Below are 27,515 nucleotides of genomic sequence, written 5' to 3' on the forward strand. Positions count from 1 at the left end.
TAACGTTTTATTTGTTGAGTTTGGAACATTCAGTCATGCATGCTATGCAATTCAAATAATATACAACAGGAAGTTACTACACAGTTACAGCAGACTGAAAGCAAACTAAGCAATGTGTTTATCATAAAAATTATCTATATATACCAAACATTTGTTAATCTTGCCTTGTTACAGTTCTTCCTATTTCTCCCAGATCATGAAAAATACATGTTCCTTGCTCCAGTCATTGGAGTGCAAGAGACAAATACAGATTTCTGTACATAAATGGCAAAGCTTACAGGAGGGATCTGAATCTTTCTCCCCTCTTGAAACACCACTAGCTACACATTAAAAAAAAAAAGAAAAAAGAAGAATTTAGACTTTCTAACTGGAGCTGACTCATGTTCTCAAACAGCCTGATACAGCCAAGAGCAAGATATACACTATGCCCCGTACTAGTACAGTACAGGTAATACCAAAAGAAGAATACATTTTTTTCACTGCATCTAATGGCTGTTAGTGATCCCTCCTCTGGAAAATTCAGGTCTGGCTACTTCTGTTCTAGTTTGTTCAAGTAGCTTCTTAGCTAGCTTTCTTCCTCTGATTTGTTACTTGCATGCAAGTCATTATTCCAGCAGATATAAAAAAAGCTTCCACAGCAAAAGGCTTATTTAACAGCAGTGACTCCCTAGACCAAGCCAATCATTCAATCGACAAAAAACCCTGAGATTTTCCTGCTACTGCAAGTTAAGCTGAGGGTGTCTTGTTCTGCTGATTTCAAAGATTAAGGAAGAAAAAATGCCTGAAATCCAGTGTTTCTAGTCCCTCTAATCAAATTTTCATCCCTCAAGATCAAAATGTTTTAATATGAAATTCTGGGAATGTCTATGCACCCCTCCCTTTCAAGGAGCAGGGGAAAGTGTCTACATGTATGTTCAGTATGCACTATTACATCATATTGACAATCTGTGAAAGGGAGTTTGTTTCATTTTGGTTTGCCTTCTGAAAGTTCCCTGCCTTTTTGGCCTTCGGATCTTCTGCATGGCAGCTCACTAGACTGGCTCCCACAGAGGTGCATGTTTACATGTCCGCTTCTCCAGTGTACCGTGAGGCGCTCCCACGGTGGTGGGGATCGCAAGGATGAGGTCTTTGTAGGCTCCCACCTCCTCCCACAGAACTATATGTTCATCCCTAGTGCTCGTTCACTCCCAAATCCACACCGTGCCAGGCTGGGCCTCACTTCTGATCTGCCCCAACATGTGTGGCCTCTTGCATCCAACAGGAGCTGGTCACCCTCTTGCAGCAGCATGGTTCCTGTTTGTAGTTGCTTTGTGAAGCTCTTGGTGCTCTGCAATGTGATGCAGCCAATAAAAATTGATCCCTTGGAAGAATTCATTTCCCTCTGAAGCACTAGACCACTTTTACAGCTGAAGCCCCCTCTTTGACTTGTAACACAGTATGTCCTTTACAGATGAAAAAACAGAACAAAAAGAAATTCAAAATCTGAAATGATAGCTTGGCTTCCACCGCCAATTTTGCAAAAGGAGTGTACCTAAAGCTGCAAGCTAAGGGAAAAGAATCACGGCTCAGAATGGAAACCTGTGACACTGATATGCCTGCAAAGAGAAGCACATGGAGGGCAGGGAGGAGGAGGGAGGAGGGAAAGATGAGCAGAGAGCAAGCCACTCATTAAACTGGCTACACCACATCATTTTCTTGAGGCTCCAGAGCTACGAGAGAGGATGTGCAGTCTCTCTTCTCTTCTTGAAGACACAGACTTTGACTCTCTTGTTTCCAGTAGGTTTTACCATCGGCTCCTAACTGCACTGCTCCACTGGCCACCAGCTGCAGGGCGATGGGAAAAGCCCGACACTCGGCTTCTTTAACCCTTTCTGACAGTGTCTCCTCGGTGTCGTCCACCTTCACAGATACTGGCTCCTGGTGGATCACTGCTTTTGGACTAGATTCCTCCTAAAATGTGGATATTGGGAGTCTTTTAGAAGAGGCTGGTGAACTGTCTCAGGAAGGTTATGGATGGGCAGAGAAAGTCTCATGAAAGATCTAGGCAAGCACATGTGTAGTTTTGTGCAGGAGGCTTAAAGTACATCTGGAGAGGCTTGCCACCTCCATTATGGGGACCTACATTACATCAGGGCGTATAGCGGGAACAGAGACATGGGCTAGAAGATACAGAGTGTAGTTTGCTGACAGCAGGAGAAACTGAAAACCCATAATATGAAGGAAGAAGATGGGACCTCAAGAAACTACAAATGCAATGTAACCCCCAGATCTTCCTGGTTTTACTGGTAACAATCCCAAGATTTCCACACATTCCTGTTACCTCTTCCTGTTTCTGCCTTCAGAAAGAAAAGAAAAAAGCAAATTCCTTTTCATAACTTACTCAATGTTAGGCAAGAGGACACTTACCAGGACAAAATGAATGGTGCAGCCTGTGACTTTGAATCCACTTTGCAGGGCTTGCTGATAGGCATTTCCATCCTTGATTGGTGGGAAAAGTGATGGGGAGGCATTCAAAATTTTCCCTAGGCATCAGTGAGGGAGAAGAAAAAAAGAAAAAAACATCAATTTGAGCTGAATTTCCTTTAAAAATAAAAGTGAGATGTGATTGTCAATTCAAAACAACAGCATTGAGCACCACTCAGGAGTTTAAATGGTCTCAACTGCAGTCAGAATGTAACAGGGCATGTTCAAAACATACACATGGTGTTATGATCTCTAAGGAAATCCAAGGAAGCACTGCTCTCATCTGAGGAAACACTGCTCTTCCAGGAACACAGGTGATGGTGTGCAGGCTTTGGCAGTAGCCAGGCAAGCATGTTTCAGTTAAGGCCAAGGACCTCATTTGCTTTTGCGTCTGTGGATGGACAGACGGAGTGGTAAGTCTCTCCCCTCCCAGGTGACCAGCCCTCATGCTGCAGATGAGGGGCTTGGAAGCGGAGGATGTCAGACTGCAGCCTCATGCAGAGCCACCACACAGATGGAAGTGATTTTCATAGGAAACATCATTCCCAAAGGAACCTGTCCAAGTGCAATCTGCATAGTGAGTAACTTCTGAGCAAGGCCTCAGGAGCTAGCACGTGGTGCCCTGTGCCAGCAGGAAAGAGGAGTGTGTGTTCCAGGCTCCACTGGCCTGGAATGCGTCTAAAGAAACCTCTGCCCGACAGCAGAGTCACACTCACTCAGGGGTCTGTAACGGCTGTATTTCCAGCACACACTACAGAGTAGTGCTATGCGGTGCAGTCCTCAGGGCAGCACAGGAGGGAGATGAACTGAGAAATCAGTCTCTCTCCCATTTTTTTCTGAGTGAGAACTGCAGGGAGTAAGTTCAGCACAACTCCCCAGCACAGCTCCTTGACAAATGACACAGTTGTTACACTACCTGTCCCCTACTGCAGACAGAACCAAACTCCTGCCTGCTTCTCAGGCATTTCTCCTTCCCAGAAGGAAAGCACACAGACCAACTTCATGACCCTGATTTTGCCCCTCTGTTACTCCTTATGCCAGCACAAGGCATTTCTCTAACAATACACAGTCAGAATCCCAGCACAGTCCCACTGGCTGGAACGAATGAAGGCATAGGGCAGCCCCACTGATTTACATGCAAACCTCAGTGTCAGCAAGGCTGAGAGAGATTTAACCAAAAGACGAAGAACTGACTGTGTAATTCTGGTGAGAACAAGCATCCATATTTTAACTTCTCTTCTACACGTATAATTTCTTACCTTTCCATTTTCTGAGAAAAGGACTGGACAAAATTCTCATAAATCCTGAAAGACATATTAGTTCAACAGCAAATTCTTCAAGAACTCTGTCAATCGTGCTGTCAAATTCAGAGCGACTCCCATATAACTTATGATCAATCACCTAAAATATTAAAACACATCAAAAGCCATATCAAGGAAATAACTTCATGTGAATGAGAGCAGCTACTTGGGCAGCAAAGAGAAAGCAAACCGTATTCATTCCAGGACAATCAAGGATTTAAGAAGCTATAAGTTGGTACATTATTTAGGACATTTGTGATTTTCCACATTCATATAAACATTCCTGGGAACACCCCAATCACTTGCTAGCTAACACTAGCTGTATCACACAGGATGCTTTCTAGGACGTGTAGAAAATCTGCACAAAAAGAAGCCAACTGTGAAAAGAGAAACAGGTGGGTAATGTGGTGTAGGGTGAAATAAGGGGGAACACATTGGAAGATACTGACGTCTTACTCCAGAACATCTAGCCAAAGACTAAAGTAAAAATAGTAATGAGTCACTGACAACATCACCACTAGTTAGTCTGTAGTGGCTTACTGAAAACCATGAACTTACCTAAAAAGACAACAAATTGGCCAGACATTCTGTGTAAGGGGAGGAGGAGTCAGGAACTTTTTTATTTCTACTCCACCTATCAGCCTCAGCTCCCAAGGTAAGTATTGATTCCTGACTCTGTTGATGAGGACATTAAAATAAGGAGCTAACAAAGCTGTCATGCTCTTGCCTATGAAAATGTGAATGAATAATGTAACTTTTTTTCTAGAGATGAGTCTTTATACCTCCAGTAAAAAAGTAATGTGAATCCAACTCAGCTGTTGAGGAAGCTTGCTGAAAACTTTATAATGCATAGAGCCTCTAAGTATTTATTTCCATCTGTGCATAGCTCTATGAACATGGTAACTGCTCAAAATCATTTTATGTTAGAAAGAGATGTTCCTGATGGGCTGCATTTGAAATCCCAAGTTGGTGAAAGTTTTCAGGAGCCATGTTCTGTACTTTGACAACTATGATGACATGATGGTAGGCCATTTCTGTATTTTTTTTATATGAAACAAACCAGTGAAAGTTTCTGTAACACAGTGCTACTCTATTGACCACAGGCAGGAGAAAAGACTTATTATGGTACCACCGAAAGTGACTGAGCACAACATGAAACAAAGGTCTTTCTAAAAAGGGATGAGCCAAGGAGACAAAATGCTTATATGTTTTGCAGACCCTGAACTCTTACTGATTTCAGTTAAAACTTGAAGCTGCATGGGCTACAGTCTCAGACCAAATTATCAAAGCACTTGCAGTTTTAGTCCCTTCCTAACTCTGGACTGTAGCACTCGCTAAAGAGTGAAAGACTCACAGCCTCCAATGAGCACTGTCCATACAGCTTTCAGCTCTGCCTCTACTCATAACTTTGACAGCTTTGTGCCACATCCACTTATCCACAGTAAAAGTTTTAAACAAAAGTGAAACATAAATGCTTACCAAGCATTTCATAAAAACCTATGGATTCAGTAGCTGTGAGTTGGTGATAAAAAGCAAAGGAAATGTGTGTCTTTACCCTGGTGGGAATTCCAGCCCGGGCTGCATTTCGTAGTTCTTCCACACCAGACTTGTTGGAGATGACAAGGACAACTTGAGCACAACTGCCTGGCTCTTTTGCATAACTGATGAGCGCAGCAAGGTTTGTGCCTCAAATGAAGAGAGAGCAAACATTCATGAAATAATAGGTGAGCAGCTATGTCACTGAGAATTGGCTCTCAGTCACGTTTATCTAAAGAAAAATCTTGTTTTCAACAACTGCACAAATAGAAGAGGACTAAAGGAATTTGTGCACTAATAAAGCTCATTTGTTAAGCAGTACAATACAACTTCTTGACTTCCAGTCAAAATGCAGCCTTGGTTTTGGAAGGCTCCATTGACTCTACTGAAAAAAAGGCAAGGTGGATGCAGTTGTATCAGGGCTGAATTCAGCCTCTCCTTTGTGAGGACATTTCTCTGTGTGATGACAAATGAAAGCTCACCTGTTCCGGAGACGAGAACAGCTACTTTAACTTTGTTCTTTCTGGGTTGGTGTTGACTCTCACCAACAGTGTTATTCAGCAGATGCTGGGGGCTGCTCAGCTGCAGAGCTTCTAGAAGATTCTCGACTTCGATGTGAGAACCTCCTCCATATATGTGAGGAAAATGTTAAAACACCTTAGACTTTACTTTTCCATCCAAATTTACTTCGTATAGTTTATTAATCATAAGTTTCAATTATCAGCAATGAATTTATGCTAGCACTAACTGAACTACAAAAATGTGTACTAGTTGAACAAACCATCTCACACTAGTTGTGCTGATCTCTTTTGTGTTACTTACTTGCAGAATTGTTTACAAAGGCCTAGGTATGGCATGGTCTTTTCAAGGATTATCCCCATCTTTTATACCTGTCTTCGTCTTTCTCTCTTGTTGCGAAATTACACTAAAAACTATGTTGACAAAACTGAGGCTGCATTTTGGCTGCCCAAACTGCTCCCCAAGCTGTTTGTTTCCCAGAGAGATTTTGGCTTAAGCCTTGCTGTATGTCAATCAGTGAACATACCAGAATGAAGACTTAACCATCACATATGACTATACACAGCTGTGGCCTATCCTCAATCTTTACACAGGATCCATGTGAGTAGGGGAGGGGTTGAAAAGGAGGTGGGATGATTACCATGATTTTGGTAAAATATAATCAATTAATGTTTGAGTCCTTATGGACAGTCATGAGAGGGATTTACTCAAATCTCAAGCAGATACCTAGGTTAGATATTATTCAAGTAGTGCCGCTCTGAAAACAAGACATTCACTTCTCACTATATTTAATAATGAAATCTAGATATGAGGGTGTCAAGTAGCCTCCAGCCTAGTGAAATGATAGGCAACAGATGTGAACTACACAAACTTTGCAATAGGGAGTCTCCTCAGTGCCTACTGTAGAAGATTTTAGAAAATTTAGGACTGTAAGACTGTTAGAAATTAATATAGAGTGGGTTAAGGTTATTAATGGCAACAGAGCTGCTCAACAGGCCATGAACAGCGTCCTCAGCCTGCCCCCCCGTATAGCCCCAATTCAGGACCAGATTAAAACCCAATCAAGCTAATTGGTAGAGACAGATCAAACAAAAGATGAAAAATCAGCAAGATACAGGTGCATAGCTGGGGAGTGAATAAAATATGTAGAAATTACAAAGATGAATGTGAAATGGAACAACCAGAGTTTTTTTCAGAATTGTGTAGGTACGAGACCTAAAGCAAAGGGGATGAGAAGATTACTGACCCAAGACGGACTTCGAAACCCACAGGATGATGACTGGATGGAACAAAAGAAGAATTGATGAGATAAGATGATGATGAATGATAACGACATGGGAACCGAGATCAACTGGAAAATTACAAAGACTTTGGACTGGGATAATGGGTGGTAAAAAGGTATATAAGAATGAGAAATTTTTGGAAGGTTGCCATTCACTGTGGTGGTGGCCCAACTCTGAGTTGTTAATAAAGCAAACCTAGAGAAACCCATGACTGAAAACTCTTTAACGCCTACACAGCTGAGGACAACTGGTGCCTTGCAGGAGATGCTCAGCACTTCACAGAATCACACTCTAAAACAACTTACCCTGTATCAACTTAAAAATGAAATAGCACATCCTTAAGTGAAAACCCCTCTGAAGTGAGACAGATGAATCTGCTACACTTTGAATCAAACCACACTCTCTTTAATTTTTGTGAGTGTCTTCATTTCCCATTAGAACACCTGCTAACCTGTGTGACAAGGGGCAACAATCTTTCCAATCAGCCAAGCTTCCTCATGTCTCTGTATGTCCTTGAGAACATGCTGAGCCAGGTCCTTCTGCACAACCAAGACTGCACCAATCCCACAATTAAATGTCTGAGCCATCTCCTCCGCAGAGAGGTTTCCCTCTTTGCAAAGCCAGCAGAATATTTCAGGAATCTTCCAACTGAGAGCATCTGAAAATGATTGAAATTTGTATATGGTCAGCACAAATGTTTGCTACCCATCTTTTATTACATACAATAACAGTGGTATATTACAAGACCTGATTGATAGAGACTAACTCTTGCTATTCTAAGAATACTGTCCAAGGAGGAAACTGACCCAACTTCCAGTCAGCTTTATAGGTGCTGCTTAGCTAGAGGTTTCTAGCCATAATGTGTGGGAGCCAAGTCTTCTCTAGGCCTTCTAATGAGAACATGTATGAAATGATGGCGAATTAAAATGTATTCATCCCTCATCAGCCAGAAGGAAGAAGCTACAGGTGACTTACACCTCTTCTGTAAGAGATGAAGGAAGCATGGGACAAAACATCTTCTGGCTTTTTTGGACTACTTAAGCAGATCCTGGTTTTCTGTTTTAAAGACTCAATAATAAAAGTGTATACTTAGTTGTATTGATGGGCAGACTGGAACAGGGCTGAGTGTTCTACACATGGATGGGAACCATGGATGGGCTTTCACAGTGATCCTACTCACACAGGCATGGCCTTGGGTTGTCTGTGGAAAGCTTGATAGTGCAGACTTGCCATCTCAACTTCACTTTAGAAAACTAACAAACCCTTGGGTTTGTTATGTTGTCTGTGGTTCCAGGCACTGGCAAGCAAGCTAGACACCACCTTAGTAAGCTGGGTTTATTTCTTTCCTTTTTAATTTCATTCTAGAGAAATACAGACAGACATACAGACACCTTCCTTCCCACCTCATCATCCCCACAATATTTTTGGACTCACATGAATATGTTTTTCTTTAGTATTTTGAACTTTTGAACACTGCCCAATTTCAGCTTCAACAGAAGAAGTTCTACCTTACTTACAGATGTCAAATGCTAATCTGTTGTGGGGAAGCTACCACCTACCACAAAACTGCATTAAATGTGTGTGTGCACGCGCACACGTGCACATGTACTGTGGAGCAAATAATGCAAATTAATTCTCTCAACAAGCTTCACTGTTTGGTCAAAATGTTTAGTATGGAGAGGTGTCCTGCAGAACACACAATCTTCTTAAACACCTTTTGTCCTAGAGATGAGCTGCCTTCAAACTCTCCTTAAATTTGCCTATCCAAAGAGACAGTGGTGCTCATCAGCTGATGCTTACTTGAAATAGAAATGCTTTTGGTAGGCTCTTTGGAAAAGCACTGACTTCAGGTCATTCAGTCTCCAACTATGTAGACACATAACATTTTTTAGTATCTCTACAACTGAAGCTGAAAAGTCAAGTCCCTGCTGTATATAAATTTTGTCAAACAGAAACAGTTATCTTTGATATTTACCTAGGACAGCACTGACGTGTTCTGGCAGGATTCTGGAGATGCCTTCCAGCAACCCCTCCTCAGCAATGAAGGCAAAAGCCTTCACATGCCCTGAGCGAAGGACAGGCAGCAAAGATGGACTGTACATTTTTGCTGGGGTCAGCAATGTATCTCCTGCAAACAGAAGTGTCAATTCAATCAATTTGTTTAAAAGATCGTTAGGTGTTTAGTGGGAATGCTTCTCTGAACAGGTTCCCCTCTGCTCTTTGTGGCAGACAACCTTGGAAAGCAGCAAAAAGTGCTGGCCCACTCTTCCAAAACTGTAGACACAAGCCCACATACCTACCCCAAAGACTGAAGTAAACAACCCTTGGCAGCACCTAGTTATGAAAATGTCTGAACACAATTCACTTGCAGGTTTGGTTTTGAGAAGAAAGATAATGTACCTAGAGTCTTGTCACCACAACTGCCAGGCGCTGGTGAGGAGTAGTGTAAGGAGGACATTAAAAGGATCTTCCTTATGATGCTAAAGCCACGGCCATGAATCCCAGAAGAGGCCAGTCCAATAAGCACATCCTCCTCATCAGCTCTCTGCAGCCTCAAAAGCATCTGCCCTCGTTCCACTGCACCAACCACAAAGCCAGCCAGGTCATACTCTCCAGAAGAATACATGCCAGTCACCTCAGTCATCTCCCCACCTAAGTGGGGAGAGAAAGCAGTCAGCACTAGCTGTAAGTATGTTCTATTGTTAACTTTAAATCTATAGCATTTCCTAAAATAAGCAACATATCCAGGATAGCTGTAGAGACATGCAGCCTAAGAAGTGCATTCAGATATATTTCTAAAATTCTTCTTGGTTTCTTACCTCACCTCAAGGTTTCAACAAAACAAAGCTTCATGAAGTTACTGAAAGAAGAAACTTTTTTTTTTCCATGCTACTTATCTGGCACCTCCTTTCTATAACTGAGTATCAGAGAGGGAATGAAAACCTATTAACACTTCAAGAATGTGAGGCATTCAGTTTTACTCTCCTTTGTACAAGGATAAATAAGCAAGAATTAGGATGCAAATGCATGAATAGTAAAAATTATCCCTCTGTGCTGACCCATTTTACAGATAAGGAAGAGTTTAAGCCCAAATGCTTGACTGTTTTTCCACCAAACAGAAATCAACAGGTCTAATGCCACATACTGCCTCTGCCTACAAAGTCTATTTCACTAGTAATCATTTCAACATCAGAATCTTCAAATCTCAAAGGAGAGGAGTGTTCATACCCAGGAAAGCACATCCTGCATTTCTGCAAGCTTCAGCTATTCCTTCTTTGATTGTTTCAGTCACTTCAGCATCAAGTTTGCCACAGGTAAAATAACTGAGGAAGAAGAGAGGCTCTGCTCCTTGAGCCAGGATGTCATTGACACACATGGCAACCAGGTCCTGACCTATGGTGTCATGTCTTTTACATACTTGTGCAATCTGCAAAACATGGTCGGAACCAGCAGTGGTGACAAGAAATACGCAAAACTCAGACATTAATCAGTCGAAAAAAGCAGAAATCTTCTTTTCCCTGAAAAGAATCAGTATAGAACATAGAGGCAGAAGATAATCTGGTGCCTCATCCAGTTTAAATCAAGAAAACCAGCCCATTTTCTTACAGAGAAAAGAAAAATCTATTTTGTTTTTTGAAACATTAATTAAAATTCTAGCTCCAGCTACCCAGAAATTGTCATTTTGGGTTGTTTTTTTTGTTTGCTTTTTGGAATATTATGTCAAATCCAGAATAAGAGGTGTCTAAAAGCAATTACAAATTCCCAGGATATTCAACCTGTAGAACATCCTACCAATTTCCAAAAATAAGAACAGATTGCTCCAACATTACAGTGTGTTCTGCTTTACTTTTGTCTACTAATTTCACTGGTGCAGTGAAACAATTTATTAGGTAGTTTTCTTCTTCTTCCCTCTACAGGGAAATAAAGATTCTTCACTCCCACCCTCCCCAAGAAGTCTTTTGATCTCAGCTATCTCATGTCACAGGCAAGAATGTGGGCCTGGTCTGTAGGCTCCCTTGAAAGACAGGTCTTTCACAAAACAATAATATTTCCCTCAGGAAGGTTGCTATTTGTTTTTTTAAAAAAGTTAAAGGCGTTTGCATCCTACAAGTAATGAAACCTGATTCAGACGTCATGGCTTCTATAAAGTGGTGACATTTACACTACTTTATTACAAGCAGGTGTTGCTACACTGTCAGGGATACAGCAGAGCAGTTCCGCTTGTGCCAACTGCTGATGTAGATGCACAGCACCAGCTCACACAGTGCAATTCATCTCTGTCACTTACCATTTCAGGGTCTGAAATAGGACAAAGACTGCATATATATGGATAAATTTTCAAGGAAACTACCTTTTACTGACACAGGTCTATCAGTGTAGTTATACCAGGGCAGAAAAACTCAGTACAGAAAGATGGGCAAGGGAAAAAACACAGATAAATACTAATCACTAGCTTCAAAATGGTAACAGATCGGCACCTAAACAAACTCTGTGTTTGGATTACAAGCCTGATTTCTTTCACTGGCTGGTGGATTTAGAAGTGCTATGGAAACCAGTCATCCCATGTCCTTTGTTGCATTGTAACATCTCCCTCCCACTGATCTAGTAACAATTCGTATAGGCATTGGCCAACTTTTCCTGGCCAAAGAAGAGTCTTGGGAACAGTCTGTGTAAACACAGTTGGGAATGTCTCTCTGCCAAGCAGTTGGAACAAAGACTCACAAGAGCCAGCACCAATCACTTTTTCATGCTCAGGGGTGTCCAAGGATGTAAGCCTGCAAAAGACCTTCTGAATTATTATGTTCAGTCTCCTGCTGTTGCAGGAAGCCACACCATATCGTGCTGTTACTAAAGGTATAAATAGCAACTTGAAACAAGTTAAGTGGCTGTGCTTGACCAGTGAAAGGCAGCTTCAGACCTCCACTCCTCTGATGACTGAAAGCCTTCTGATTCAATATATAACTATATTCCTGGCTCAACTTATCCTGTGTGTTCTTGTATAATTAGCATTCTTTATTTGCTTCTCTTCCCCATTAATGTATATCCCCTCCATCCTTCTTTTCCCCAGTGCCCTAAGAGAGCTAATCATGCTACCTCTCTGCATACAATTTATTAAGCTATGTCTGACAGTTATCATTTCCACACTCCCCTGTACTCCTCTGAACTGATCTTTTTCGAAGCCAATGGACCCTCTATTTTACAGCAAAAGTTCTGGTTCTTAGTTCCTTAAGTGCTCCACTATATTTTTTAGTTTATTATCATTTCATCACAAAATATCCAGAGCCTCCACATTCTCAATAACATATGCACAGGCCTTGCTCAAATTATCATCTACAAAGTTCAAATGACCATTGCAGTGGACTAGAGATGTATTTATAATGCTCAGAAGGGTGCAGATAGTGCCATTGGTTGTGGCATTTAAAACAGCATTGGGAGATAACATAAGCTTTACTACAGTCAAGTTTCAAGTTACCTGCAGTTTAGGTCCAAGGCCTTTAGTTTGAGATACCAAGATAGGATCATCATAACCAGATGCTTTCAAGTCAAAGAAGCCAGCAAAGCCTCCTACTTCTGAATGACTGCCTGCCAAGTACAAATATGTCAAGGATCATTTTTAAGGGAAATAAAAAGACCCAACACACTCACCAGGGCAAGTACTGCAAATTACGATTTCTTGGAGAAGACAGCACTGTGTCCACTGACAGAAACATGCAGAGCTTTATGAAGCATGGACCCCAAAGTCACATATTTCATGGTGTTGTAAATAGATCTTTATTATTCTGTATTTGTGACCTATGGATTGTGTATAGCAAAGGTTAAGCATTTTACCAAACTGTTAACAGCTCACCTTTTTTCTTTATGTAGCTACTTTTTTCTCAGGGGAAAAAATCAACAAGAAATTTTCCTCAGTAGATCACTGCTAAGACTAAAAGACATAGTCTGAAGAGCAAATAACAATTTTGGTGATTGTAAGATACACCCTAATAAAATAATTGTTTGGATGTTGCACTCATATATACAGCTGGTAGGATCACTTCTGTCCAGTGATGTACAAAACCATTCCATTAATCCAGGAGTTAATTCTGTTCACTAGACTAACATTGAAAAAGTGCAATCATCTCCATGGTAAGCCAACTATTTTTTAATTAAGCAAAAGAGGAGTGATGAGAAAGAAATTAGCTTTCTTTCTTCATGGTGATCCCAGCCCAGCTTCTCAAGCTCAGTTTCAATGCCAAGAATGCATTGCTCACCTCCTGGGGAAAAAAAAGTTCTGTTCCATTCAATATACTGAGGAAATTAAAAGATTCTTCCCAGTCTTACCTGATCTGGTACCACTTACAATTGATGTTTCCAGCTGATGAAACAAAACATCACTGGTTAAAGTTTCCACATATCTCTCTTTGTGTATTAGACTCCTGCAGAGAGTAAAGGACATGCTAGCAGTGGTAGTGACATTTTCTGCATAGACCATCATTTATCACACAAAGGAGAACAACAGATATAAAACTTTGGACTAGCATCTATTTCTGCTAGTGCCTTTGCTTACATACAGAGACTGTTTGAGAAGACGTATACCCCGACGGCCAATGTCCTTCCTGTAAGTGGCACCCTTGAAACGTATGACTGCTACACCCCTGTTGGCTTCTCCCAATGCTTTCATCAGGTCCTCCTTAACAGCAGTAATGGAGAGGACTCTGCCACCACTTGTCACCACTCTGCCATCCTTCAGTGTTGTGCCAGCATGGAACACCTGCAGCCCTAACTCTTTGGCTTGCAGCAGACCTACAAAAGCAAAAGGAATTCTCTGAGTATTTTAAATCACATACTATGTTGGCAAAGCAGTGAAGATTGAAGCCCTTTCTTCAGTCAAGGGAGAACAACCATAAAGCTTCCCACCTTACCTTTCTTCTGAAAAACAGCATTACCAGTGAAGGGTATCCCACTCCACTGGCCTTAAGACTCCCTTCTTAGATGTCCAGTAAGGACACAGATTGCACAGGAACAGAAATAAGGGATCCAGGAGCCACAACAGGACATACAACTACACTGTGCCAAGGCAAAGCTGTGCTGTATATTGTAATTGTGAATAATTTGTGCAGGGCTTTCCTGTATAAAAATCACGATTCATAGCAGTTTACTGCCTGGGTTCTCCCTGACATTAAACCATTAACACTAACGTTACCTCAGCACTACCCTAGCTATTCTGCTGTGCCCATTCCACACAATTCGCTACCACACTTGGAATCAATGCTCTACAAACACTTGCAGGTGGCTGCCCAATAGCTAAAACATATGAAATATTTTGTTCTTTTCATTTGTCTCCATGTATTTTCCTGTTAGAGGAAAGCAAAATTGTTCAAGGGTTTTTTAGATTCATATTCTGAGGATAGGATAAGGGAAGAGGAGGAACTGCTGCCATCACCTGGAAAAAGCAAAACAAAACACAGTTTTCCCCTTGCTATTAGCTACATTGATGTTATAAACAAGTAAAAAGGATCTTTGTACTTGCTGAACGTACAGTGTGTTACATTGCCACAGCACTGCCTTGACAAGGTCAAAGCTGATCCCCAGCTGGCCTTGCTGCTATGGAAACCTAACTCCTTCCCATCACATTTTAAGGAATACTCCAGATTAAAATGTTTGTTAAGCCATTAAAATGTAGGAATCAATGTGAAAAATAGGAAAAAAATAATAAAACCCGCACAAGTCCAGAGGTTGGAGTATAATAATAAAAGAATGAATTGAATTTCACTGGGTTTTTTGTGATTAACAAGCAGGGTGGTCATACCACCCCATTCGTAAAGATATGAATATCTACTTGAAAAAAGTTAAGTTCCTGAGTCTGACTAGTGAAAGGTAGCTCACTAGCAGAAGGATTTATTCAGTTATGTAGTTTGGATTTTTACAGTTACAGAAATGCAGAGTTCCCCAGAATATCACTGACAAAATAAATACAGTGAGGGAACTGCAAGAGGAGGGTGGGTGAGGAGAACAGGACAGCAGAAATCTTGACAAGGGAAAAAGCAATATAACATGACCTTCTCCCTGTGTCATGTAGGGTAACTGGAGTTCTGACAAAAATAAGGTGGCCTTGATACAAGATCAGTTGTCTGGGTTGCTTTACACAAGGCATAGTGTTGGACTGGCAAGGCAGTAGCTGAGGGGAAAGGAAATAGTTCTGCAACAGCTCCCTCTGTTTTTAAACATTTTAAAAATCTTAATGAGATATTAAACCACAACAATTTTAACACAGAAAATGAATATTGATCTAACGCCCACATGCCCACCTTTTCTAAAACCCCTTCAAGCCCTATGAAGAAGAGGTCCGTATTAGTATTACACAGCAATGACCCTGGCTGGCTGACACAAGGGAAGGAACCACACTGATGGTGGAGGTATGCACTGCTCCTATTTTAAAGGCTGTAGGTCCTCAAGTCTCACCCTTATCACCTGGTCAGGCATTAGCTAAGATAATGCAACCTCCTGGCAAGGAAGCAAAGCTAGGAAAAAGCAGTCATGTGCTGACAACATCACGGTCCACGTTTCCAGCAGTTTGTGGAAGTACTCCAGGTGGACACACCAGAGTTGTTCCAGGAGTATGTAATTCCCCATCATCATCTTATCTCAGCAACCAGCTACAGCCAGAGCTTTATAGAATGATGTCACTTTAAACATTTAGCCCCTGTGCTACTTTGGACAGGCATACACTTTAGTTAAAAGATCTTTCTGAGCAGCTATCCCTTCCACAAGGACCAGGAGTGACAGATGAATAGGACCCTCTGATAGAGTGTGAGGGGTGGGATGGAGGACAGCTGTACACATCTCTGGGAGAAGAGGTAAATGCAAACCTACTGAAGTACTATCCTGAAATTAAATAGTAAACAACCTCCTGCAGTTACCTGTTACCTCCATGCCTTTGTCATAGTCTCCGGGGTATCCTGGACTTGCCATGACCACACACACAGCTGTACTATTTTCTGACCAGGCTGGCATGAAGCTGCAGAGTTTGCCATCAATTGTTGCTTGAATCACTTCATAAAAATCATTTTTAAGCAGTGGCAGAATTACCTGCAGAAAATTTTCGTAGTGATAGAAGTTAATTTTTATTTTGCTGACTTGCTGAAATTCAACTTAGGGAAAATTCAATAAATAGAATAAAATCCGTACCTGCCAAACTGAAAATACTGTATTTCCCTATACCAGTAGATTTGGAAACTATAGGTGAGCATTAATTTGCAGCATCTTTTTGCAACAGTCATAAATTTACAAACATGAGATGTGAGATTATGTAGAAGGAACATGAATTTAGGCCCCTCCCATTCTGCTTCTATCCAGAAAAATAAAATCTGAGGAACAGTTCTTTAATTTAAAGTCTTTAACCAATAATTCACAGAAGCTGACTAGACAAAATTTTAAGTTACCTCGTACATTGTCCAAGACATTCACATTCAGATCTGCACGTTCAGGGGAAGGAAGACATAAATCCAAATATAGCATGCAAATTTCCCTAGAGGTAAGCCAGAACAGTCAGAGGTAAAAGAATGAAGCATATTTAAGTTTCTGGTATCTTTCACTCACCTGGCACTGAGGGTCACCAAACTGACATTTAAAGTTTAAAATTTTCACACCATCTCTGGTAAGCATTAAACCTGTTTGCAGCACACCTGAACAGAAAGAACGCAGCCAAGCAAATTAATTTAAAGGTTTATTTTTCAAGAACTCCTTTAAATGCAACACAGTATTTTGGAATGTGGGATGCATTTCTACAAATCATAAGGAATTAGGAGCAAGGATTCTGCAAGCACTTATATGCAAGTCATAATAATTCCACAATAACCAACAAAGTGGCAAGCAGCAACCTGAGGAATATTGCATCACATTTTAGACTAAATACAACAGAAAGCAACCCCTCTGCATCATAAAATTGAGTTCCGTTTCCTGCTACAGCTCTCTAAATGCAGGCATTCAGAGATCAGAAGAAACTGACAGGATGAAAAAAACAGTTCTCATAAAACCCCATTCAGTACGCAGACCTTGCAATTTTCTTACCATTAAGTGCACTATTGTTATGTATAAATATAGATGTATAACTCTGTATTTCAGGCAAAAATACCAAACCAAAATTCACTACTGCTACTAATAAAAAAAAACTTATTGAAGTTGGTATCGGCTAATTTCTACAGCAATTCACATATACGGATATGGTGATCTAAAGCAGGCCTTTCATTGTATTATCAGAAAGCCAATCCCCAGAGAATAACAAGTGTTAAATTTTAAAACCCACAAAGCATCAGCTCCTCCATCATCATCATGAAAATGTTCAACACCCACTACATTCTTACTGCGGATTTGGGCACTGTAAAAAAGTTACCAAATAGCAGAGAATACATCGCAGACTGGAACCCAACTTTTTACATGTACGTGATCTCAACAGCCTTCAGTACCAAAAGCAACCATTGGCATTAAGTGACAGCTGTGAGCATCACCTTCCTTTTCAAAAACAGCCTTAAGACAAAGATCTTAAGAAAACTTACGTTGCTGTATATAGGAATGAACACTACAATTGAACTTAAGTATATATTATACCCTGAACTACAAAGACTCTCTGTTTGCAACTTTTAATAAAAAATATTTAATAAAAATACAGTATGTTCTATGGAGAAAAGACAAAATTTCTCTCCAAAGCAGGAGCTATAAACCAAACCAGCGAGGCTTAATACTGCATGAAAAATTAACAACTTTTTTTTTTTTTAAACAAATATTTGGAATTCAAAAGCAATCTTTAACAATGAAACTAACCTTGATATGACTTTACCTTGTTTTTCAGTTGAATACTTACTTACCTACATATGCTGTTCCTTCTTGCCGCATACTGTCAACAACATGTTGAAGGACAGCATCGTTGATTTTCTCTAGAAGAACTTCTGGAACCTGACGATCAACATCAAACTGATTGAGACAGTGATGACATTTGCTGGACTAGCTCATAGGACCTGGAAGGACTGAGGTAAGTAAATGCCTCAACTATGTTTTCCGCTCTCCCACCCCCAACCACTGTACTCCTTCCATTAGGGTGCTGCTGCCTTAAGGGCAGATACACTGATCCTTTGCATCCCAAGACTTATTGTTTGGTTCTTTCTTTAGAAGGCCATTTTTAAGGAGGTTTGAGACACTGGCAACCTGGGCTGTACACAGCAAGATTGTTTCTGTACTTATAAAAAACCACACTAATAATGTACTTGAGCAGCATATTTAGAACAATGCAGTCAGCTTTAAGAATCAACAACAACAAATCCAAGGTTATATTCAAGACACAAAGACTCCAGGCATGCGGGGAATTTTGCAGGGACATTTCAAGTGATGCTAATAGGAGCAGAGAAACACCAAGTTTATGAATAATGGGAAAGGTAAAAGAGAGACCATTCTTCAGAACACTGGCTCATTAAATCCTTAAGAATGACTACTAAAGTTTGAGCCCTGTATTGTGCTTACACAAGCAAAGCATCAATGAATTCCAGAAGAAATCTGGCCTATGTGATAAAAAACAAGACTGGGCCCTAAAGGAGATCTATTAACCACAGATGTGATCAGCCTTATTGCAGGCTGAGGAGGAGGACTGCTATACCTGAGGAACCGGGCAATAGGCTCCCATCCCTCCAGTGTTTGGACCCTGGTCACCATCCAATAATCGTTTGTGGGCCTGGGCTGGGGGCATTGAGGCAACAGTGACACCATCCGTGAAGCACAAACACTGTTAAGAGATGCACACAACATAGAAACAGTGACAATGTCCCGTCCTAGGGGAAGTTAACACTGCTGGTCACAGGCTGAGGCTCAGTTCTGCCAGCAGAATTTAGGAATCAAAGATAGAAAGCAACAGGATCCACTTATTCTGCTGCAAGCCCACTGATCTGAAGGATTGAGCTTACTTTCTCAATTTTAAATAATCAGGAGAAATGGTGGCCCTCATAACAATTCCTCTCTGATGAATTAGATCTTGACCTATCAGTCACATGGACATATGCTTACCTTAAGGCATGTGAATAGTCTTCATTGATTTGACAGAATTACTTATATGTTTGAAGTTAAATCTGTGTGTTTGCAGATCTGGGACTTGTATGAGTGTGAGGTATTCTCAGTGCAGGACAAACCTGCACAAAGAACTTGTTTTCAGTTTTCATGTGGCATAGAATATGCATGCTTAAGTTTTATCCTGCCACTGAGTAGTAATCCATGGTAAGGAAAGTGCTAAAATAGGCACTAAACTTTAGCACAAAATTATTGATGTAACAACAATTTCCAAGACAAAGTCCATACAAACATGTTTTAGGTCACCTTAGGAAAAAAAGGTCATTTTCCACCTAAATTGATCACCATAATTGCAATTTTATGGCTAATGTAGAAGAAAATTCTACTGACAACATATATTGATTAGAATGATATCAAATTGCTTAGATTGCATATTTATTTATGCAAGTGCAAATAAAAAACTATTTGAAACAATAAACTTGTGTTTATGCATAGAGCATAGCAATAACACTGAAGAATAAAAGTACATAACCACATACAGAAAGTTCTTCCCCTTGAAGAAGTTCTTCAATAACAACCATCTCTCCAAACATTCTGTCCTGTACAAAAAAAAATTCCTCAGTTAGCAAATATGACTTCTACTGGCTAAATTCTCTCTTTATTTTCTTTTAACAGAAATAACAATGTATATGAAAAGTACCAGCTTGCTTGAATTCTGGTACGTTGAGCAAAGCCAATAGAATCTCATTTGGAGATAAGGAAGAGACATTGAAATATAACTTATCAGACACCAGGAGCCAACAAAAAATTAAAAAGTTGGAGGGGCTGGGCAATGGGACTCAGTGCTGGAACAAGAGTTCAGTCACAAAGTCTACAAAGCCTGCTCACTGGCCACTATCTGGAGCAAACATGAGGAATTTGAGAATTATACCCAGAGAAACTCCTTAGTCAAATGGGCAAGTTTCTCCTGAAAATACTTGCTTCCTGTGGCTGAATTTACAAACTCACAGGCTACAGAACATCAAGAACTGGATTCCCACTGATTAATTAAAGATTTATCCACCTGCATAATCTCTTGGACAGCTCTGCAGGCTTCCTCTTTGCTGGCTGCAATAGTCACTTCTTTTCTAGCAGCAGGGCCCCTTGCCCGTACAACTCGTGCAGGAAAGTCTGTGCTTTAAATGAAAGCAAAAGTGAGATTCAAGCATCCCTACTGCATCCAGTGAAATTATAATTTTTAAGCTGTACACCTCTCATATCCTTCCTTTTTTTCTAAATGGTTGAAGAATAACACATCAGAAAAACACATTCCCTGCTAGCCCATCCTGTCATGGAGGTGAATGGGCATTTACAGCCCTCGGCACAGGACTGTGAACCAGAAATCCATTAATACTGTTGTTGGTTCTGACACCAACTCAATGTATATCCTTGGACAAGTCACTGAACTTTAACACCATGCAGTTTTTTCCTCTTTTCCCTGAGTTGTGTTACTATTTTATTCCTGTCATAGGCTTGGAAAGATGAACTCATTGATGAACACCAGATTACAGTACATAATGCTATAAACCACTATGGAAGTTCTGTTTAGGGTTGTAAGGTTAAGGCTAAGTTAGGTCTTGCACATAAAAGATATATTAGAACTAGTGTATTAACACTGTATCCCCAGAATTGCTCCACTGACTCTTAAACACAAATTAAATCTAGAATCAAAAGAAAGAACAAAACAGTGTAACATCAACATAGTTTTAACTACACTTTATCCATTCACCTCTCTCCAGCTTGTGGACAGTCAAATAAAATGTTCCTTTTGAAGCACTGATTCTACACACTACTAGCCTGTTTTCTGAAACAACATCTCATTCGTCCTTTCCACATTATGATTTATACTAGGATAAATCTCAACCCTAGATTTATACAAGCAGCCAAAGTAGGCTCACACAAAGCTCCCTTTCTCCACATCGCAGTGTGCTGACCTGAGATACATTTTTCCTTCTTGAGTCTTATGCATGCTTACAGACATACAAGTTGTTGGCCTGTTTCTCTACATGGCAGTATTACAGACTAAATGCTGTTACAGAACAAAGTCAGTGAAAAGGTTGTTTTTATTTAAAAAAAAAAAAGTTCCACTAGATTATACCACATGTAGCATGTGACAGCAAAGACAAGAAGTCCGTAAAACCAACAGACAGCCACAGACCAGTGTAGCTGAACACAGCAGCTGCTGTGAGACTGGACCAAAATAGCCACAGCGGTAAGTTACTCTCCTAAAGGATCCCCAGTGAATTCAGAGGCATTACCACTCAAAGCAATTGCAGAGATATGCAGTTACAATTCTCTCTCCATGTAAGAGAGAAGCTGTGTAGCCTTGAAGAAATAAGAGTATCGTCCTTAAGCTATGAATATTTAAGCAGTACCTCCCAAATCACTCCACAGATAGCATTTTGCTGATACCTGTCTGTGGAGAAATGATTCTTGCCCTTACAGAAATATTTGTTGAAATATTTTTCTGTCACACTTTTTTTGTCTTTTAAATGGCTAACTAGCATCCTGAAGAAGCTGATCAAAGGGAAGAAGAGCTGTGATCTGTGAACAGAAAAATCAACCTGTTTAAGTTCCCTGCACCTTCACCATCTGTCTCTAATTACAAAACGAATTCATTCAGTAGCTAGCTACTTGAGAAGAACAATAGTTGAAAAGTTACCAAGTTCTAGGTAACTATCGTGGGCCAAACACACAGATAACTTGACAGAGGAGTTTCCAGTATCAAAATATTTACCTGATAATAAACCTACAAGCTTCCTGAGGATTGTTGAAGGCTTTCCATCTTGCTGTTGGGATCCCATGTCGATCCAGAAAGGCTTTGGCAAAACTGGTGTTGGATGCTAGCTGGGCTGCTTTTGCAGATGGTCCAAAACACCTAACTCCTGCTGCTCTCAAGTCATCAACAATCCCTAATTATCAAAGATAACAAAAGAACCAAGTTGTCTCTTTGGAAACATCAAGTCATTTTGACAAAAGGAAAATGACATAACCATTCCGGCACTCTGTTACACTTTTCCTTGTCTCAAACAGCTATCTCATCCTTAAAATAAGGTTCTGCATATCTAAGGACCTGTTTCATCATTTAGTTTTAAGGGGTCTTTAGCTCTTTACATTACTAAGCACTGTCACAGTTACTACCCCATGACTACTGTTAGGACTGTCTGCTACTTCTGTTCACTATTTAAGACATGGAGAACTTACTGTACCACATTACAATAAATGCACATGATGGTCTGGGTACAGTTGCATACAGCAAGAATGTTAGGGCTATTGCAAGAAAATTCTTTATAGAAAGGAAAGCAGAACAGAAGACACAGGTGTACTTATAACCATTACTGATTCTTGATCCTGCATGATTTCCTCTGCTGATTTCTAACATACAAAAAGCAGCATACAGCTATGAAGCCAAATATTTTCAGTGACTACAATTTACATTTACAAGATAATCCAAATTTTCTTGCTCTTCAGTTTAATTAAGTCAGTGTGTGTCCTAAGAGCCAAAAGAGGTAATTTTAAAGCAGAATTCAAGGTGCTGGTTAATTTATTTCAGCCTTACCAGCTGCCAGAAGAGCTTCTTGTCCAACTAACACAAGTCCAATGTTATGATCTTTGCAGAACTGGGTAACAATAGTGTGATTACTCACTAACACAGCTGAAAAGGAAAAGGAAACATATTAAGTTACCACTGTAAAGCCTAAATAAGAGATGGGAGATGAGAATGTCATTGTTCCATCTCCCTAATAAGTATGATTAAAATAATGAAACAGCCCATGAAGGGCACAGTAAAACAAACAATATAATAGTAAGAGTCCAGAAGGAACAGTGAGCATTTCCAATTTGCACTACTGGTTTTTATACACATCTGCTAACTTCTTACATGTATTTTATTTGATATATGTAATCAGTATAAACTTTTAAAAGCTGCCTGTCATAACAGAATAAAAACTTTAAAAAATAAAACTGTAAGTTCACAAAGAAACTCAGATTCAACACCTGAGCAAAGATTTACTCAGTGCCAGTACATGATGTAGCTAAATTTAGCTGAGCAGCCTGGGCAGACACCAGTGAAGTTTCTATCCAGAAGTTAATAACTTTGAGCCTTCTATTCCTCTGTTAAGTTTCACTGAAATTGGTCAGTGAATTCAAGCATAACAGTGGGAGGAAAGAGATGAGGTGTAGAAACACATAGTCTCATATAAGCCTCACTATCTTAACAAGCTAGGCTAAAAACAGATAAATAGATATAGTATGATATTTTACTAGGCAGTTCTAAAAATCAGAAACAAAACATACAGAAAAAATAAATATGTGCCTTAAATAATTTGTGGTACCAGTAAAAGAAAAGAGTAATTGTTATCTCCTACCAACTCAGTGCAAATGTGGTCAGTTTTGTTTCTGTTCCAAAACCCGTATTACTGATTGCTTGGCACAATAATTTATTCTCCCCCCTTTTTACCTGAATTTGAAATTTTTCCATCATCCGCTGTTCCTGCATTTCCTGGAGCAACAAACACATGTTTTACATGTGGAGACTGGGCCAACTTCCAGGCAAGCGCATGCTCTCTCCCTCCACTGCCAATCACAAGCACCCGATCAGCCATTAACCTGTGCAAACCAAGAATCATCATATATAATACTATCCATTTATTTCACAAACCCATGTAAAAATAAGCAAATATATATAAATTATATATCTCACTTATAATTGGTAAGTAATATCAATCCAGTCTGTATTAGAAAGGTATCTGTAAGACATCTGAATAAAGTGAATGTACCAGAAGTGTCACTGGATGCATGCATTATTCATATTTGGTTTAAATACTGACAACAGTGAAATCACTGAGAATTTTTTCCACTTGTTTCAGCATAGTCAAGACTTCCTCTCTTAAGTATCCAGGATGAAATAATCTTGTCATGACTAGGTCTCATCAAGTCCTTTGCACAACTACACAGGACAGGACCAAAAGTTTCATACAAATGCTCTAGGTGACTTACTAGATAAATATATTTCAAACTGAATACTGTGGTCAATCTAGGAACTTTTATGAATGTAAACATCCTCAGTAATAAATGGCAAAGACAGTTTTCAGAACAGATTTTATACTTTGACAATTACTAAGAGGGCAACTTCAGCAGAACAGCATGCTCAATAAAAGAACAACTGTTAATTTCACTAGCACACTGACATTTAAAACAGTTTCTCAATAATATTTCTAGGCAAATTAGTTTTGATTTATTTCAGAAATATTATCATACTCAATGTAGGTCACATCTGCAAACTTAATTTTTCCATATGTGCTGAATGTGGACAAATGTCAGAAAGAAAAACATCCCAGAACATGACCTTTAAGGAAGATGCTAATGGCATAATCCAGTCGTTACCGAGAAAATAGATAATAAATTAAAGATACCATAAAACACCAGCTTTGCAAGCAACATGTCAGCAGTCTTTTCCCAAGAAATCATAGCCATTGGTTTGAGTTCATTACATAGCTTCCAAAGGCAAACGGAAGCTAAACGGTGACACTGAGATAAAATATTTCAGAAAAGATGTTCATAGAACTGTGATAAATCAATAATCATGTTTAACATTCCCAAGGCAGTATTAAGACGTCCTAACCTTGTATCAACAAAATAAAATTTAACTATATTTTCATAATTATTAAATTGTCCAAGTACAATGTAAGTACTTCAATGTAAGTAGCCTGTCCCTGAGGACTACAGACCATTGTGGATTATGCAAGAGATTAATTTTAAGTTTTCAGTATTGTGCTCTAGGCATATAAACACAGAGCATATGTTTAATGCTCTATCAATCACCAGATTTCCTTGCAAAAGACTTTTCTAAGTCTTTATACTGTGTATGTCAAACTTTGTCTTCCCTTTTGTCACTACTTGACAAATAATTCTGGAATCACTAGGAAGTTGCGGTGAACTTAAAAGTAAAGGGTTACAACCGCTCTATCTCTAACAAAGACATCAACATGCTCTCTACAAAGCTTCATTAGGCATTACAGTCCAACTGTTATTAATAAAAAGCAAAGTGTTTTTAAAAGCAAAATTATTTTTTTCCTTAAATACAATTTCACAATTGACTGAGGTTTTCTAAGGCAGAATAAATTAAAGTTCCTGGCTGGGAAGAGAGTGAAACCAAGCAGTGCCTCCTACCCTGTGGAAAAAATGCACATTTCCATTCCATGTCATAGTGAGGACACTAAAGACATTTTTTGCAAAACAATTCAAAAGTGTGGTGGATAAAAAGCTGGTAAGACAGTTGGTCCTAGAGGAAAGGCTGTAGAGAGGGACTTCTCACTTGAATCATCTTCTCTTACCGTGTCAGACCGCGCTGTTTGTCCACACAAAAGGCTGAGGAGTCTTTCAGACAGATTCGAGTTCTTCCTTCACCTCCTGCTTCAGATCCAAATGATTTCTGATCTCCTAAAGCCAAGGATAAGGGTGAGAGGGTGAAAGAAGCAGACAGACCTGCATGCTGCCCTGCCCCCTTTTATCCTCCTATCTAATGGGAGGATCCCCAGCAGGCTCCCCTTAATGCTACCCGCCCTTAAAAACAGGCCTTCCCACAGGCTTCAGCAGTGTGGACCATTTTCCTCTCTTTCCATTTTTCCTTAGCTCACAACAAAAACAACTCCTCCCCACCAGTCCTACAATGTTAATAGTATTCAAACCTAGGAAAAGGAAAAAAAAAAAAGCAGCTATGATGTGGTATCAAAAAGCTGAGATCATTGCTCGGTTCCCATGTTAAGAGCAATTTTATATCCTCCAACAAATAAAGAATCTCAAAGGCTACTTGTAAAAACAAAACATAGCTTTCATGGTCTACAGCTAAACAGAAACACTCCAGTTAAAATCTACACACATAACTCCCACAGATCTATTCTTTGTAATGGAACGTATCCTTAGATGTATATATAAAGGTTATTTTAATATCTAGCACACACTGGAATTGTGTTCCTCTTAATTACTACCCTTTTTACCTTTTGGGGAAATTTAATACAAGCAGTGCCAGAGATACAATGTATATAAGTGTTATTTTATTCTCGACTGGTTCCTACACCACCCTCTTCACCAGCCTAATCCTTTCATGATAGTATCTGAAATCCTTTGGTTAATGTTTGGCAAGCTTGCAATGCTGGCATTCCCTACTGAAAACAAAATTAACGTATCCCAACATAGCACTGAACAGTATCTCTGTGTCTTAAAGTCAGGCAATGCGAAATAAAAAAAACACAGTAATAGAAACACAAGCCATCCCTTTTACACCACTAAAACAATTTTTAAAGGAAATCTGCAAAGTTTGTTTAAAACTTCTATGGAATTAATGGCTTGTGTACTGTTGAACAGATGTACTAGAACTTCCCAGTTTAAGGAGATATGCCTGATACAATAGCCTTAAGCATCACTTACTGAGTATATGTAGATTTCCTTCCTTAGATTTGCAAACTCACAGTTCTACATTTTCTACCCACGACTGAACCATCACAAGGTTCAGTGGTGGCAAGCAAACCACCACAAGGAAAGAATAATCCTATTTCTTATAGGATGATAAAATTTCTCTCTCTTTTGCAACAGTTTTTGGAGTTTTTTCTTCTAGCCTGGAGACTGTGACAATTTAAGTCAGAAACAGAACTCGTGCAGCCCTGAAACGTCTCTCTGCTACATGACTGGCCAGAAGAAGATAATTTAAACTTGCATTCATTCCAGCGGGTCAATTTGTATTGCAATTATTTGACCAAATTGTTTTCTTAGGTGATGAAGTGAATATGCACAGAGAAAGACAATAGACTCAGAAACTTCCAATATCAAAATCTGACTTTTACAGAAAGCAAATTTGAAATGAAAAGAATATAGAAAACCATTGCCTAATGAATAGAAGAGAAAGTCTCTCTGAAACAATGTATTTTAGTGTTGTTTATTCACCAAGATAGCATACTGGCAAAGCTGTAGCAGGATGAGCCGTCAGAGTACGATAGCGGAGGCTGTAAAACAAAGCAAATTTCTCTATGTGGTTGTTGCTTCCTTTCAGACGTCAATGCCACCTTTTCACTGGCTGGATACGCAGCATGCTCAACCATACCCCATCAACTACCACTAACAAAAAACACAAGGGGTTGGTTGGTTGGTTTTTTTTAATAACAGATGCTGGTGTTCAGAGAGGAAACAAATTATCTGTCTTCCATCCGTTGGGCCTTTAGTTCACCCACCTGGGTCCTCCTTTCCAGGCTGAGGATGACAACTGTTTCTTGGCTTGGGGTTTCTTTAGCTGAAGCTGCCATTCCCTGACAGCTAGCCGATGCCACGCGCAGAGGCTGTAGGAGAACCC

The 27,515-nt window shown here is 39.8% G+C and overlaps 1 protein-coding gene across 1 annotated transcript; it reads right to left on the bottom strand.

The window, feature by feature from the left end:
• Positions 1 to 25,600, bottom strand: LOC142033655 (trifunctional purine biosynthetic protein adenosine-3-like). The gene is given in 23 exon segments (XM_075033788.1): positions 1 to 1,733; positions 1,735 to 1,950; positions 2,407 to 2,522; positions 3,723 to 3,864; positions 5,320 to 5,450; positions 5,783 to 5,923; positions 7,554 to 7,760; positions 9,078 to 9,230; positions 9,503 to 9,754; positions 10,331 to 10,529; positions 12,576 to 12,685; positions 13,424 to 13,518; positions 13,654 to 13,885; positions 16,003 to 16,171; positions 16,682 to 16,767; positions 17,947 to 18,034; positions 18,729 to 18,854; positions 19,672 to 19,731; positions 20,196 to 20,307; positions 21,909 to 22,083; positions 22,731 to 22,826; positions 23,631 to 23,779; positions 25,507 to 25,600. Coding segments are annotated over 22 exon segments (3,075 nt in total). The 5' UTR covers positions 23,776 to 23,779; positions 25,507 to 25,600; the 3' UTR covers positions 1 to 1,709.
• Positions 25,601 to 27,515: the final 1,915 nt, after the last annotated feature.

This window comes from Buteo buteo, chromosome 8 (assembly GCF_964188355.1).
Source record: "Buteo buteo chromosome 8, bButBut1.hap1.1, whole genome shotgun sequence".
Classification (NCBI taxonomy): Eukaryota; Metazoa; Chordata; class Aves; order Accipitriformes; family Accipitridae; genus Buteo; species Buteo buteo.